Source organism: Cibotium barometz, chromosome 31 (assembly GCF_041138505.1).
Source record: "Cibotium barometz isolate CiBa-2024 chromosome 31, ASM4113850v1, whole genome shotgun sequence".
In the NCBI taxonomy this organism is placed as follows: domain Eukaryota; kingdom Viridiplantae; phylum Streptophyta; class Polypodiopsida; order Cyatheales; family Cibotiaceae; genus Cibotium; species Cibotium barometz.
In genome coordinates, this window is record NC_141076.1 from 21,968,537 (window position 1) to 21,982,806 (window position 14,270).

Below are 14,270 nucleotides of genomic sequence, written 5' to 3' on the forward strand. Positions count from 1 at the left end.
AAGCTTCTTATATATCCCCTCCCCCCCCCCCCCAAAAGTACCAAAGTGCCTTATAAACACATTGATACATACATACATATATAAGTATGTATGTATGTACACACACACACACACACACAAAAGATGTTAAAATATTTTTAATTTAAAAACTCTAATGCCACCAATGATTTCAAAATGATTTTTTCATTTGATTTGAGTACAAATTTGACCACATTCCAATATTGTATGAAAAAGTTATGATACTTAAATTTATTATCAAATGGCTTGAAAAGAGGCCTCAAAAAGGCACTTTAGTTTTTTTTTTTTTTGGGTGGGAGAGAGGATCTCTCAAAAATCCCCCGAGTGCCTTAAAAGGAGCCAGCATCAATGTGGTCTCTTTTTAGGCCATTTTGGCAAAATTTTAAAGTGTCATAACTTTCTCACACAATATCAAAATATGGTCAAATTTATATTCAAATTGAACGGAACGATCATTTTGAGCCATTGGTATTATTAGTTTTTTCAAACTAATTTGTAAATCTTAAAATTAAAATTTTTAAAATATAGTTTATTTTCTTTACAACATATTTGCAAGTTTCAAGGCACTTTGGTATTTTTTGGGAGAAGTATTTGAAGCTCTTCACATAACCCCTCCCCCCCCCACAAAAAAAACCCCCATGCCCACATGTTTCCAAGTTTCAAGGCACTTTGGTGTTTTTGGGGAGAATATTTGAAGCTCTTCACATACATCTCCCTTGTCCCTTCTCTCTCTCTCTCTCTCTCTCTCTCTCTCTCTCTCTCTCTCTCTCTCTCTCTCTCTCTCTCTCTCTCTCTCTCTCTCTCTCTCTCTCTCTCTCTCTCTATTCGTCGACGATTGGGTGTATAACCCTCTAAGTCGGCATTAAGCGACTCCGTCTCCGTCTCTCTATCTCTCTTTGTCTCTCCCCAAACTTCAAAAAAACAAAGCACCATACTTAATGATGTGCACTTGTTTACATTAGTATTAATTATTGTTTTGAGACTCCCATAGGACTTTTATGTATGCTTAACCTAGTACTTGGATTTATTTGTTGATGGTATATCTTATCATTTTGTTTTTTCCTAAATGACTAGAACTGTGTCTTGATATAAGGGTCATCATATCCTCTACTGGTAGACTCACAAACAAACACATTAATACTTGCTCTATCTATGCTATCTAGTACTCCATACTTATGTCTTTCATGGATGGTCATTAAAGCCTTCATACCCTTAAGACAATACCCTTGAGACAATATCTTTATACATTGTATCTCCATTCAATTTGAGACAATCCCTTTACACATTGTATCTTCATTCAATTTGGAACCCATTTTTTAGCCACACAAAGATCTAATGTGTACGAGTGGGAAATTACATTAATAAAGTTAAATTTCAATTATCTTAGTTGCAGTATTTAATTCACATCAGGTTTTAATAAATTGGAATTTCTATTGGGGTCGGCTTGGTTTTTTTCTTGGCTAGTGTTTTTACTTGCCTTGATAATGAGTTGAAATAGTAGTGCATAATAGTAGTAGTAGTGCAAGGGAGTGGCAGCATTTGGAGCATTTCTTGGAGGCTTCAGCTAGGGTGTTCAAATTATCGTCATGTCAACAATAAGAATCTAAGGGGGAGGGGGTAAGAATGGTGAAGATGTGGCTCTTGTGAGGGTTGTGTACCAAGGTAACGCCAAAGTAGACACTCATGTAGTGGTGGAGAAAGCATTTGGTGGCACTGCGGAGGTCATTCTCAAGGAGTTCAAGGCAATGTTCTATGCCTTGAACACCATGGAGTTCAAGGTGGTGTTCTAATCCTTGAACACCGTTGAGTTTAAGGCGATGTTCTACGTGGTGGAATCATGGTTGGCAGATCGGGCGCTGCTCCTAGAACAGTCTAGATGGGAACATCCGTCTACTTCTCTGCCACCACCGCCATGGTGAGTTGCCTTGGCAGGTCCAGCATTGCCTCCTTGCCTGTCCTCCCACTAATAAGGCGTAGCTTTGCTAAGTCATCGGCCACCCATAAGCCCTCTTCCACTATCAGCACACATGCCAACCTAGGATTCTCTGTGAATCCTTCTAGCTTGGAAAAGGCACCACCTCTGCAGCCCCACTAACTCTTCACTTCCAGCACTTTCTACAAAGACACGGCGATCATTGCCTCCTCCAAAGCCACCATCGTTTTTGGTCCTTACCCGTGGCATCCAAGATAACCCCTGAAACATCACTCGCTCAGCTCGCTAGAGACCCCACATGCCCTCCTTGTCCTATAAGCAAAGGGAGGATCGTAGGTTGAAGCTACACAAGAGACGAGGGTAGCCATTGGCTGTGGCATCCAAGACAACCCCTAAAATATCGCTCACTTCCTTCAACTCGCTAGAGATCTTTAGTTGCCCTACACTTGCAAGCAAAGTGAGGATTAGAGCTTGAATTTGCACAAGAGATGAGGATATAGCCATTGGATAGGGAGAAGTTAACCTTTATTTATCCAAGTTCACAAGTATAATATATCTTTCTTAAGATGTTGTTCATATGATTCTGATTTTCAAGCAATATTCTTCGATGGCTTTCTTGAATCATTTCTCATCCTATATTGATTATGTGAATTGGGTTAGAGTCTCGAGTGTATCCTCTTAGACTTCAAGTCATTGCAACTTCTACCATGATTATTTCATCACGCTATATTTTTTATTTCAATCGGAGTTTCGTTTTTAAGGTATTTTAACAAGGCTCTCACTAATTTTTTATTTTCCAGCTTAAGACATGATTTTTGAGTGGTTAATACTTAGCTTCAATCAAAGCTTGTTAAGCCTTTTATTTCTAGGCTTATTTAAACCTTAACTAACAACAACTAAGGTTTACAAGCCTTAGTAGTTTTAAAGTCTATAAAATACTTAGTTCCTTAAGCCTAATAGACCTAAAATCTTTAAGGTCTAGCACACGAACCTTTGCCACCTAGGCACAACAAGGGCTCCTCCTAACAACTACAACAGGATAAGTCAAGTAAGATGAGGCAAGTTTTTGCCACTCGGTTTTAGATCTCGCTCGATGTTTTGACTGTTTCTAAAGAAGAAAAGTTTTTTTGTTTTGTTTTTCGAGCGTAAGTGGGAAGCGGACCCCAATGTCATTGGAAAAGTCCCTTTGCTAACTGATGCGTCCGGACGCCGGCCAATCGCGCCCACGTGTGAAAGCAAAGCCACCGGCGGTAACCTTTAATGAAAGTGCTAGGGAGTCGGAAGCGTGAATTTTCCTTACGTTGTTATATATTTTTCGAATCGTGCAGGACGAAGCCATTTTCCTCTTGGCTGCTACATCGAACAGGACACTGCTATAATCCAGAGCTTTGAATTAACAGGGTTTCAGTCGCAGCACAGGAATCAGCCTCTGCGGCCATGTACAGACCTTACTCGTAAGTACTTGTTCGCTCTCCCTTCTCAACATTTGTGTACACTCATTTGCCGATTCGGCGCCTGTTGTTCTGCTCAAAAATCGCTATCCCAATACCTCTTTAGGGTCTTTTTCTCAAGCCCAACTCATGGCAGGATAGGATCTGCTCTTCACCTTTGAAAAATTGATAGAAATCCATTTTCTTCTAGGGCGTAGATGCGATTATCAAGGTGGACATGCCTCATACAACAAGATAAGGATGCCATGGCTTTTGGTTTGTGTTTACGCTCTCATAAAGGCAAGGTGGACATGTCTCACATGTCAAGGTAGGGATGCCATCGCATTTGCTTGTGATTATGCCCTTGTAAAGGCAAGATGTCCCTGCAATAATGGCCAATGTGTGGTCAGTGCCTGGGATCGGAGCCATAGTCTAAGGCCTAAGTCACATATCAGACTGGAGACAAGCTTGGACACAGTAGCCTTTATGTACACACTGGGCTAGAATGACTGCAATTGTAATCATTCTCAACGAAGCAAAGCTGTTTGCCAGAGTTAGTACAACACATAGTTGCATAATCATATCACAGGATTGGATTTAAAAACTGGACCTGTACGGAAGATGACAGGGATCCAATCTATGGTTGGGAGCCAATCAAATGTCAGGCGACGATTATTTTTGTGTCAGTTTGTTACTTATTGATACTGGTTCAAGAAAAATCTATCTTCTTGTCTGGATACTAAGCAAGCAGAATGATTTATAAAGTAGATTGCATGCATACACAGTGAGCATGTAGCATTTTAAAGGTTCCAGAGAAGTGATTTACTATGCTTTTTGAACAATTTTTGTTTCAGGAATGGCTCTTACCCGCCCTTTTCAGCACAGTCATGGTATCCAACAGCACAGTCTGGAATGGAAGTACCTCCATCTGGAGGTACTGCATCAACAATTCACAATAACGACCTCAGGCCATATTCTCCACAACAAACTATAGCATCAAGCACTTCTGATATATTCCTTGCTCTTAGAAATAAGAGGTGAGTACTACTCTAGATGTCATGGTTATAGTAGTAATCAACAAGAGAACCGGTACAAATAACTTGGGTTCTCTGGTTTAGTCTGATCATCAAAGCAGTAAAAATTACCTCAATGGCGCAAAACTATTGTGATATATATATATATATGTGTGTGTGTGTGTGTGTGTGTGTGTGTGAAACCAAATACATAAATGAGGATCGTGAAGGTCTTATGCCAAATTTCTGGAGAGAGAGAGAGAGAGAGAGAGAGAGAGAGAGAGAGTTGTGTCAATGTTATGGAAGGCCAAAATGGCATATGAGACCAAATACATGATTGAGGATCGTGAAGGTCTTATGCCAAATTTCTGGAGAGAGAGAGAGAGAGAGAGAGAGAGAGAGAGAGAGAGAGAGAGAGAGAGAGAGTCATCTAAGATGTTTTTGTATCTTTTCAGTACAGAAGAGCTTCAAAGATTGCTGTCAGATCAAAACGCGTATTCTTCATTTCTTCAATCTTTAGATTCAGTCAGACAGATTGACTCAGTAAGGCTTCTAAAGCTGAGCATGTTTTGGCTTTTGTGTTTCATTGTTCATTGTGAATGGTTGCAACTTATTGTACCGAAGCTTACACTTTTTCCTTGTCTTATGATTGTAACAGCTCTGGACTGAGCTTCTAAACAGGAATGTTGAACTTGCAAGTAAGCATTTCTCTTGTCAGTGATGCTCTGTAAGGCTTGTGTCATGGGCAAGTTGTCACTTCTTTTTTAAAAAGTTTTGTAACGTTAGGTGAGGTGCATGATTATTTCCAACTAATTACTAGTGTGTGGGATGCAGAGCAAAATTTAGAGAGAGAATCTGACATTTTCCAGCTCAGAAATCAGGTAGTGTACATCTCATTTTTCTGCGAGAGGGTGGTCACATAGCTAGAGAGAGAGAGAGAGAGTTATATTAACGTCTTCAAAAGACCCAAAGGGTGTGGACAGTGGGAGACCAAAATGATGTGTACATAGTGTCCATGAAATCTGGTCATGGGTGAAATAAGAAAAAGTAACAGTAAACTAAAATCGAAAACTAAAAGCTAAGATATTAGAAATCTCGTCATGGGTGAAATAAGAAAAAGCAACAGTAAACTAAAACTGAAAACTGAAAGCTAAGATCTTAGACTCTTGAGATTATACAAGATGAAAAATCTAGATCCTACTATGCTAGGTATAGGGTACAATAAGTGATGGGATATGGGAGAGCTGAATAAAAATAGTCAATCAACCTTGTATGCCGGGTAAGGGTGTGAGAGGGTAGCGGAAAGATGTAGATGAATAACAAAAACACTGAAGCTCCAAGAGAGAGAGATGAGAGAAACAACAAAACGCTGATGCACTAATCCTCAAGAAAAGAGTGGATACAACTTGCCCAGCCTGTAGGTGAGGAGTGGACTCCGTAGGTAGAGGGTTGAAGGTGCTCACCAAAGTGATCAAGAAAGAATGATGAAAAGTGAGGAAGAGGACAACATACACCACATATGAGCTGGCCGACTGCCTTCCAGGCTCCTACACGACTTGAAAATAGGCATAATAGCCATAAAAAGGGTGGGCAACCCACATCAAAGGCAATGGCATAAAATAGGGGATGCATGAGCATGGAAAGGACCCCTGTAGACACTAGAATAGTCACCAATAGGAGATGATATATGCTAACACCCCCTCTTAGGTCTTGGGAGTGGCCCAAGGCCCAAGGAGGTGCCATGAATGCCAATAGTTGACTGAGATAATCCTTTGGTGAATAAGTTTCTAGTGTTGTTGTCGTGGGTAGGACAATATTCAAGGATAATGTCTCCCTCCAAGGTCTGCTCCCACACAAAGTGTTACGGGATCTCTATATGCTTGGTCCGTGCATGAAATACTGGATTCTTAGCAATAGCCAAGCAACTTTGGTAGTTGCATGAGATAAGGGTAGGTTGCTGTTGTCGAAAACCGATCTCCTCAAGTAGCCGCCACAACCAAATCACCTCACAAGCAGCCGAACATGCTACTCGATATTCCGCCTCAGTCGATGAAAGCACCACCGTAGGCTGCTTTGTGCATGAAATTGCTCCATATCCAAGAGTAAAGCAATACCTTGTAGTAGATTGTTGGGAATTGGCATCCCCAGCCTAGTCGGAGTTGCTTCAGCCATGTGAAGTGGTGTACTCTCCATAGAAAATGCCAAATCCTTGGTACCTGCATGAGAGCACTGAGAATTAGCACCACAAGTGTACAATTAGGCCTTGTGTTGAGCAACCAAATCAAGGAACCAACCAGTTTCCTGTATAGAAGTGTATCTACTGTTGGATCCGATCGAGAAGAGGAGAGTTTGATGCTCGGGGATCAGATCCAGAAGAGGAGAGTTTGATGCCGGGATCCATGGGGGAAGTGATGGGCTTACAATTTGTCATCCTAAAAGTCTCTAGCAGCTTTGTAACATACTGCTGCTGTTGTTGAGAAATGAATATGCCATCCGAGTGCTGAAAATCTCCAATCCAAGAAAGAAGTAAACCAACGCAAGGTTTGTCATCTCAAGTTCCTTACTGAGGGCAGCCTTTGTTTGAGCAATGTGTGTTGAATGGATGCTTGTGATGATCAAGTCGTCCACATAGAGAATGATAAAATTATACAGCCCTTTCTCGGGATAGATGCAGAGATTTGGATCAACCGGCGAGCGCTTGATGTGCTTCTGTTGAAAGAAAGCATCAATCTTCTTATACCAAGCCCTAAGGCCAATTCAAACCATACAAGGTCTTTTTTAGCCTGTAGACCATACCTTTGGAGCCAAGAACTTGAAATTGCGGGGGCTATTCCACATAAACTTCCTTCTTTAGCTCCCTGTTGAGGAATGCCGACTTGACATCCATTTGAAAGATGGGCCAATAAGAGTGTGCAACAAGAGCAAGAACTGTCTGTATGGTTGCCATCTGAGTAGTTATCCAACGGCTTTTCAAGACAAGGTGATCGGTGGAGTGCAGCAAGAGAACTCTATTCGATATCATGAAAATCCACGCCAGCTTTCTAAGAATAGCCTTTGGCCACAAGCTTGGCCTTGTCCAGAGTTCCATCCGATTTGTACTTGGTCTTATAGATCCACTTGACACCAATCACCTTCCGCTTTGCCGGTCTAGGAGCCAGCTCCCAAGTTTGATTCCGTTCGATAGAGTCAAGCTCCGCTTCTATTGCTTGTGTCCAAGTTGGTTTAGAAAGCGCCTCCCGAATATGAATAGGTTCCGAGTCCTTCTGGATGCGTAACATCAGTGCATAATTGACGCATAGGTTCTCTTGAGATGATGTCGTGGTACGCAACCACTCCGATCGTTGGGGACCCCCCTGTTGGAGGTGAAGGCAACCGTGTTACCCTTGAGTCGTGCAATGTCTGGTACAACCAATTGGGAATACGAGATCCCCTCCTCAGAAGTTGAACCCTGCTCCTGAGTTGTAGTCTGCTGTGGAGCATCCACCAAAATCTCCTCCTGATTAATGTTTGAAGATTCCTCCGCCTGAGGTGCTCGAGGACGTGCTGGGTCAAGTCGAGGAACAGGAGGATCCAACGAGGAACTAAGGAGAGGCTGACTTTGCCTTTATTAGTTTCTTTATCCAATGAAACCTTGGTTACCTTTCTTTGAAGAAGAATCCCTGAATATGCCCTCCTGATCAAGGACCATAGGCACCAGCTCATCCCAGATAATGGTTTCCGTCCATCTTGAGGTAAGAAGTGAACAATAGAAGCTCTCATATTTTGGGGACAATTGAGCAAGTAGCCGGATGGCCATATCCTCGGTGGAAATCTCCTTCCCGCACCCAAAAATCTCAGATCGCAATGACTCCAATTTGTTGATGTGATCCCGCATGGAAGTAGAACCAGTGGGTGAAAGCTTCAACATTTGAAGCCCGAGGGAAACTCTATTTATGGGTGTCTTTTGGTCGTAGATGTCGGAGAGTCTCTACCAGGAAACATGTTCATGGGTATTCCGTTTGATGTGAGCGATGACTGAGGGTTGAGAGTTCAGGAGGGTGAATGACGGAGCCTGGGCATTAAGCCGATCCCATAGAGCAGCTTCGTGCGTAAGGACATCCCCCGTATCCTCATCCTCTGCGGTGTCCAAGTTAGGCCGGAGGATTGGTCGAGTGATGAACTCCAGAAGATCGTACCTCCAGGCACATTCCACCATCTGTCGTATAGTCGGCACTTGCCCCAGCAGAGGGGAGATCCGGGATCTTCTCCAGGCCCGCCTTCTTGCAGATGTGGGCAAGATCCTGGACGTTCAGCTACTGGGCCGCGGACACTACCAGATTGAGTTCGAGACAGCCCAGAGCGTGGCCCAGGTCCTAGCCATGAGTCCCCTTGACATTAGGGGCGCTCGGGCCTTCTTCAGACCTTGGCAGCATGGCTTCGACCCAGCAGCGGTGGCTGAGCAGGGAGAGCGCCTATTTCATGTCACAGTTTGCTTCCCTGGACTCCGCCGCGAGTACCTTCCGCTCCTTTCTAGGATAGGAGCATTGGTGGGCTCGGTGCTTGAGATTGGCCCCACAGTAGCTTCAGTGGTGGCTAGAGCAGCTGGCCTGCCTTCGGTCAGAGTTTTGGTTCCTGACATCTCCTCTCTTCCGAAGGTCATTCAGCTACCTAGGATAGGGGGGGGATGGATTGATCAGAGAGTGGAGTTCTCGGGGCTCCCGAACCAGTGTTTTATATGCAGGCAGGTCGGCCACCTGGCCAAGGCCTGCCCTCGCAGGAGACCCCGACCTTCACCACAACAGCAGGCCCCCGATGGCCCGCCCACAGATGCGGCTCGGCAGGCAGCCTCTGGGACACCTGCTCAGCCCACGGAGACCTCGGATTGGTAGCCTGGACAGGGGCGCCGTAGAGGGAGACAGCCATAGCAGCAGGCCCAGAGGCCGATGCAGGAGCAGTCACAGTCTCAGCATCACTGGGTTCTAGTGAGGAACAGCTTTGCTCCCCTCCAAGAGGAGACCCCAGCGCAGACTGAGGATCTGGAGATGCCAGCACCCCCTCCTTCGCCCCCACCCCCCCCCTCCCCCCTCCCCTCCCCCTCCCCCTCCCCCTCCCCCGTCCCCCCCTCCCGCCTCGCTTCCGCCTTCGCCTCCTCCCGTTCCCGCTCCCGTTTTGTCTGCGGCTCCTTCCCCACCCCCTTCTCCCCCCCTCTCCCTCCGCTCGCCTCAGCTCCTCGGGAGGCCCTGGCAGTACCCTAGCGCTCACCTGCTGTCCGGCGGGCAATGAGCACCGACCTTGCTCGAGCACCGCATCAGAGTGCATGTGGTGATACCTCCGGCCCGAGGGGAGGAGGCACTTGATTCAGCGCGGTGGCCTTCTCCTTCCCTCTTTGTGGCACTAGTGACCGGGAGTGGACTCTGGATCTCGCTCTTAGCATACTGAAGACTCATGCAGTTGAGGTTTCTCACCATGTGAGCGATTTGGAGGTGACAGACGTGATAGGCCGACTTTGGGAGCTGGCTCACTTCTTTGATTCCGGGAGTGCGGATGTCTCCGGGGTTCGCCACTTGGTGGTTCGCATAGTGGCAGACCTAGCACGCGACTCTGGATATGTATGTATACACGAGGTTGCTCTCTCTAAAGGGAGGCCGTCGCTATGGGACAGAGCCACTGGCGCCTGATCCGAGATTCTTGCAGCACACCGGGTGGGCAGATTCGTAGCCGCTTGGATGGGGACTATTCTCCATCCAAGCCGCTTGCGAAGGCCCGCCGTATGGCTGAGATAGCCTGTCTCTACGCAGTAACAGTCCACCGCCTTCCACTTGCTCCTCCTGCTGTCCACTGTCTTCCACGAGAAAGAGAAAAACAGAGAGAGAAGCATAGGAAAAGCCTGCAGTCCAGCCCACCTGTTGGCAAGGGAAAGGGAGAGAGCACGCCCAGCTCTGTGCGCCTGCTGTCCTGCAGCCGCCTGCAAGGGAAAGTCCCTGCTGACCAGTCCGCCTCCTTCTCCTGCAGCTGTACCTGCTCACAGATGCTGCAGCCTGACTGTGTATCCAAGAAGAGAACCAGCCAGCCACCTGTAGCCTCTGTATCTCCTGCCCCGCCCTTCACAGGAGCATGAGAGAGAGTTCAGCGTGCAGTTCTGTGCGCCCAGCCAAGCAGCCTGCTTTCCAACGAAAAAGCCAGCCCATGTATCTTTAGGCGACCAGCCCTCCTCAGCGAAAAAGCACACACTCAACAAGAGATAGGCGCCCCTTTTTCTGCCCGCCAGCCCCTCTTCTTCAGAAAAGCACACACGTGGCCCCAAAATAGCATAAGGGCCACGTTTTTCTTTAATGAAGGGCTTTATAATGATTTTTAAAGGTTTTTGAAACCTTTTAAGTTAAAATCTTTTTGCCCCCTTCACACTTGGGGTTGTCCACACATGGGCTTCCTTTTTCACTCCAACCTGATGCCATTCACACTGTCCACCATGTCCCCGTGCACACCTGCATATTGTCCGGAGAAAAACACAGGGTCGTGACATACCTCCCTCTTGAAAAATGGCAAGCGTCCTCGATTGCACTCAATTGCACAGTAAAGCATCTTATGAGCAAAGACACCCCATATGGCAAAAACAATGGCCTTCCAATGCATCTGGGTGATAAAATAATCATCCTGCACAATAAGCCACACTGTCACGCCAAAGTGACAAACACCTCTTGCTTGTTCCTTCAGAACCTACAGCAAAAGTCTAAAACCAAATGGAAACACGTTAACGGTGTTAGCCAAAAACAAAACCATGCATCATTCTACATATGGCACACATATGCATGACACACATATGCATTCGCAAACAATATGCTCCTCAAAATGCTCTACCTACTCCAAAGTAACAGTCTAAGGGCTGCTCGCAAGCCTTACGCCCATGGGCATCCCGCAGGACCCACGACTGATGGTACAACATGAGCATATGCAAGCACTTAACGCATTCCAAACACTACATCGACCAAGTACTTTCCCACATATATCTCATGGCCATCCCGCAGGAGTTACACCCAATGGTGCATCCATGAACATAATAAAGCACTTGATGAATCATACCAACATACATGCAGTACACGACACAATGCAGAGTATTTCCCAATGTATTCTCAATGGTACCAGGATCCAATGGCACCAGAATACAAAAATACCTCTACCTCAAAAAGTGTATGCATACATGCACAAATAGAGTTCGATCCATATTTCCATGAACCAAACCAACTCTAGGACTGCTCGCAAGACTTATGCCCTCCATAGAGTTATCCATAGTTGCAGTTATAGTTCAAGGTGCGCGCGACTGTGAACCATACTCAACCATCATCTCATGTGTCTAGAACACAATATCATAGAAGTCCCATAAGCAGATGTACTGTCAGCCTCAGTACCTTCGGGTGAATACAAAGATGTCACCAAGCGACTCCTAGATAACAACTGAGCCTGTCTGTAACAAGGGAGCGGAGGTGCTACCCCCCTCTTGAGCATCAGGCAATGCTCCAGACCTATGCTCTGCTGAACCTGAATGAGCCGTAACAAGAGTCGACTCCAACTCATAGGCATCAAGATAAAGCTGCAACTCCTGAGGTGAATCTGCTAAGTCACCCTCCTCCATCCACTTTGCATCCATCAGTGAACCTCCTCCATCCACTTCGTATCCATCAGTGAACAGCTCTTGAACTTCACAGGATAGCGACGGGAAACCTTACCCTGTACCTTTCTTTCCTTATGTGCCAGTATTTGCTCGGGAATAAGAACCTCGTCAAGTTCCTCCACTTCCATCTGAGCCTCATCTGATACATCCTCAGGCACCCAAAACCTGCTTGCACTCCACCCAAGTGATAAGCACAAGTCCTCGATGAAGCATAGTAGATCACCACTGCTAAACATAGAAAGAAACTGTCTTCCGAACCCATGAAGCCTCTATGAAGATACCACCGGTGACAAACTGTCGAAAGCCATAGCCTTCAACGCATCTCCTGCACCATAACACTTCAACTGCTTCTTGTTCCTGGCCGACTACTTCTTGTCCTTGGTGTCTTTTCTCCTGAGCTTCATCTTCAGCTCTTGCTCTTCACCTCATATAGGCAAAGACACAAAATCTTGTACCGTGTCCTGCACTTCCTTTTCACTTTCCTCATGTTGAAGCTTTTGATGTGACTCTCATGAGACAACCACAAGCTCGCCCCCTTAGGAAAGTTGGCGATTGTCCCGACCAAAACAACCCTGGGCTCGCCCACTTGAGAAAGTCGACGACATCCCGGCAACGGAACCTTGAAACCGGCCTGACGGGCGGTGAAACAAACACTTGCACATAAAACACTTCAACGCCATTGAGGACCTAGAAAAAGAAAACAAACAGGGGGAGCTAGAGTGCTCCTGCAAACAGTACACAGACACCGATTGGCCCCAAAACGCAGTGGCGCCCCTTGCGGTATTTCTTTAATTGAATATAAGAGCTTTGATTACAATAAGGCTGGGAACTCAGCCGTCACAGCAGAGCCTTTGAAGCCTGCAAAGAACCTGCATCTGGCTTCTTGTCCACACGGCATCCACAAACAAATCCAGCCATTGTTCACATCGAAAGACTCTCTCACAATTGAGTCTGCATACAGAAGCTTTCTCCCATGATCAAGGCTGCCACAACCATCCATAGCCTCTCACACTATGAACAGCATCACACCCTGACACATCCAGTGCTCCTGCATCACAACACAGACTCCCAAACTGTCTCTCAAAAAAAGTATCACAGCACAGCATACCATACAGTCGACACACCTGTACCAACCCTCTCTACCTTCCAAGGGAACTATCCATCTCTGTCATGGATTCCCTGTCCCCTGCCCAATCAGTAGCAAGACTGTACCAAACATGTGTCCATTCCTGTACCTTCTGCTTGCATGTGACCTATCTCCTGGAGAAACCCAAAAACATGTTTCCTCGAGAAACCTACGACCTATTTCCACATGAAACCCTTAGGCCTGTTCCCCTTTGAAACTTCTGTCCTGTTTCCATACATCTAGTTACCTGTTCCCTCATGAAACATCTGGCAACATAGAGATGCCCATAACTGTAGGTCCCTCTGTTCCTTTCTAGCAGGAAGAAAACAATCTGCTCCATGAGCACGCAGCCATGCGAGCTTGCATCACTCCCATGCCAAGAAACATAACCAAAAGACCTGTACTTGTAGTCAAAAACCCAAGCACATAGCTGAATTTGCAGCCAAACAAAAACAGCCCATAAACAGTCCTGTTTTCACCCTCTGAACTGCCAAACCCTTCCTCTCACAAAGGGCTAGAGAGAACCACTCTGGAACAGTCTTGAGCCAGTGAAAAGAGAGACTAAGAGAAGAGAAAATAAACAGTAGCTGGCTGTCTCTACACAGTAACAGTCCACCGCCTTCCACTTGCTCCTCCTGCTGTCCACTGTCTTCCACGAGAAAGAGAAAAACAGAGAGAGAAGCATAGGAAAAGCCTGCAGTCCAGCCCACCTGTTGGCAAGGGAAAGGGAGAGAGCACGCCCAGCTCTGTGCGCCTGCTGTCCTGCAGCCGCTTGCAAGGGAAAGTCCCTGCTGACCAGTCCGCCTCCTTCTCCTGCAGCGGTACCTGCTCACAGATACTGCAGCCTGACTGTGTATCCAAGAAGAGAACCAGCCAGCCACCTGTAGCCTCTGTATCTCCTGCCCCGCCCTTCACAGGAGCATGAGAGAGAGTTCAGCGTGCAGTTCTGTGCGCCCAGCCAAGCAGCCTGCTTTCCAACGAAAAAGCCAGCCCATGTATCTTCAGGCGACCAGCCCTCCTCAGCGAAAAAGCACACACTCAACAAGAGATAGGCGCCCCTTTTTCTGCCTGCCAGCCCCTCTTCTTCAGAAAAGCACACACG

General features: G+C 46.2%; 1 protein-coding gene across 1 annotated transcript in view; it reads left to right on the plus strand.

Moving 5' to 3' along the window:
• The first annotated feature begins 3,249 nt into the window (after positions 1-3,249).
• LOC147620619 (vacuolar protein-sorting-associated protein 37 homolog 1-like) overlaps positions 3,250-14,270 on the plus strand; it is a 34,505-nt gene continuing 23,484 nt past the window's right edge. Inside the window, exons 1-5 of the mRNA XM_086824865.1 lie at positions 3,250-3,405; positions 4,236-4,418; positions 4,850-4,937; positions 5,053-5,092; positions 5,229-5,275. Coding sequence (XP_086680991.1) covers positions 3,389-3,405; positions 4,236-4,418; positions 4,850-4,937; positions 5,053-5,092; positions 5,229-5,275 — 375 coding nt within the window. The 5' untranslated portion in view covers positions 3,250-3,388. The remainder of the gene's footprint in view (positions 3,406-4,235; positions 4,419-4,849; positions 4,938-5,052; positions 5,093-5,228; positions 5,276-14,270) is intronic.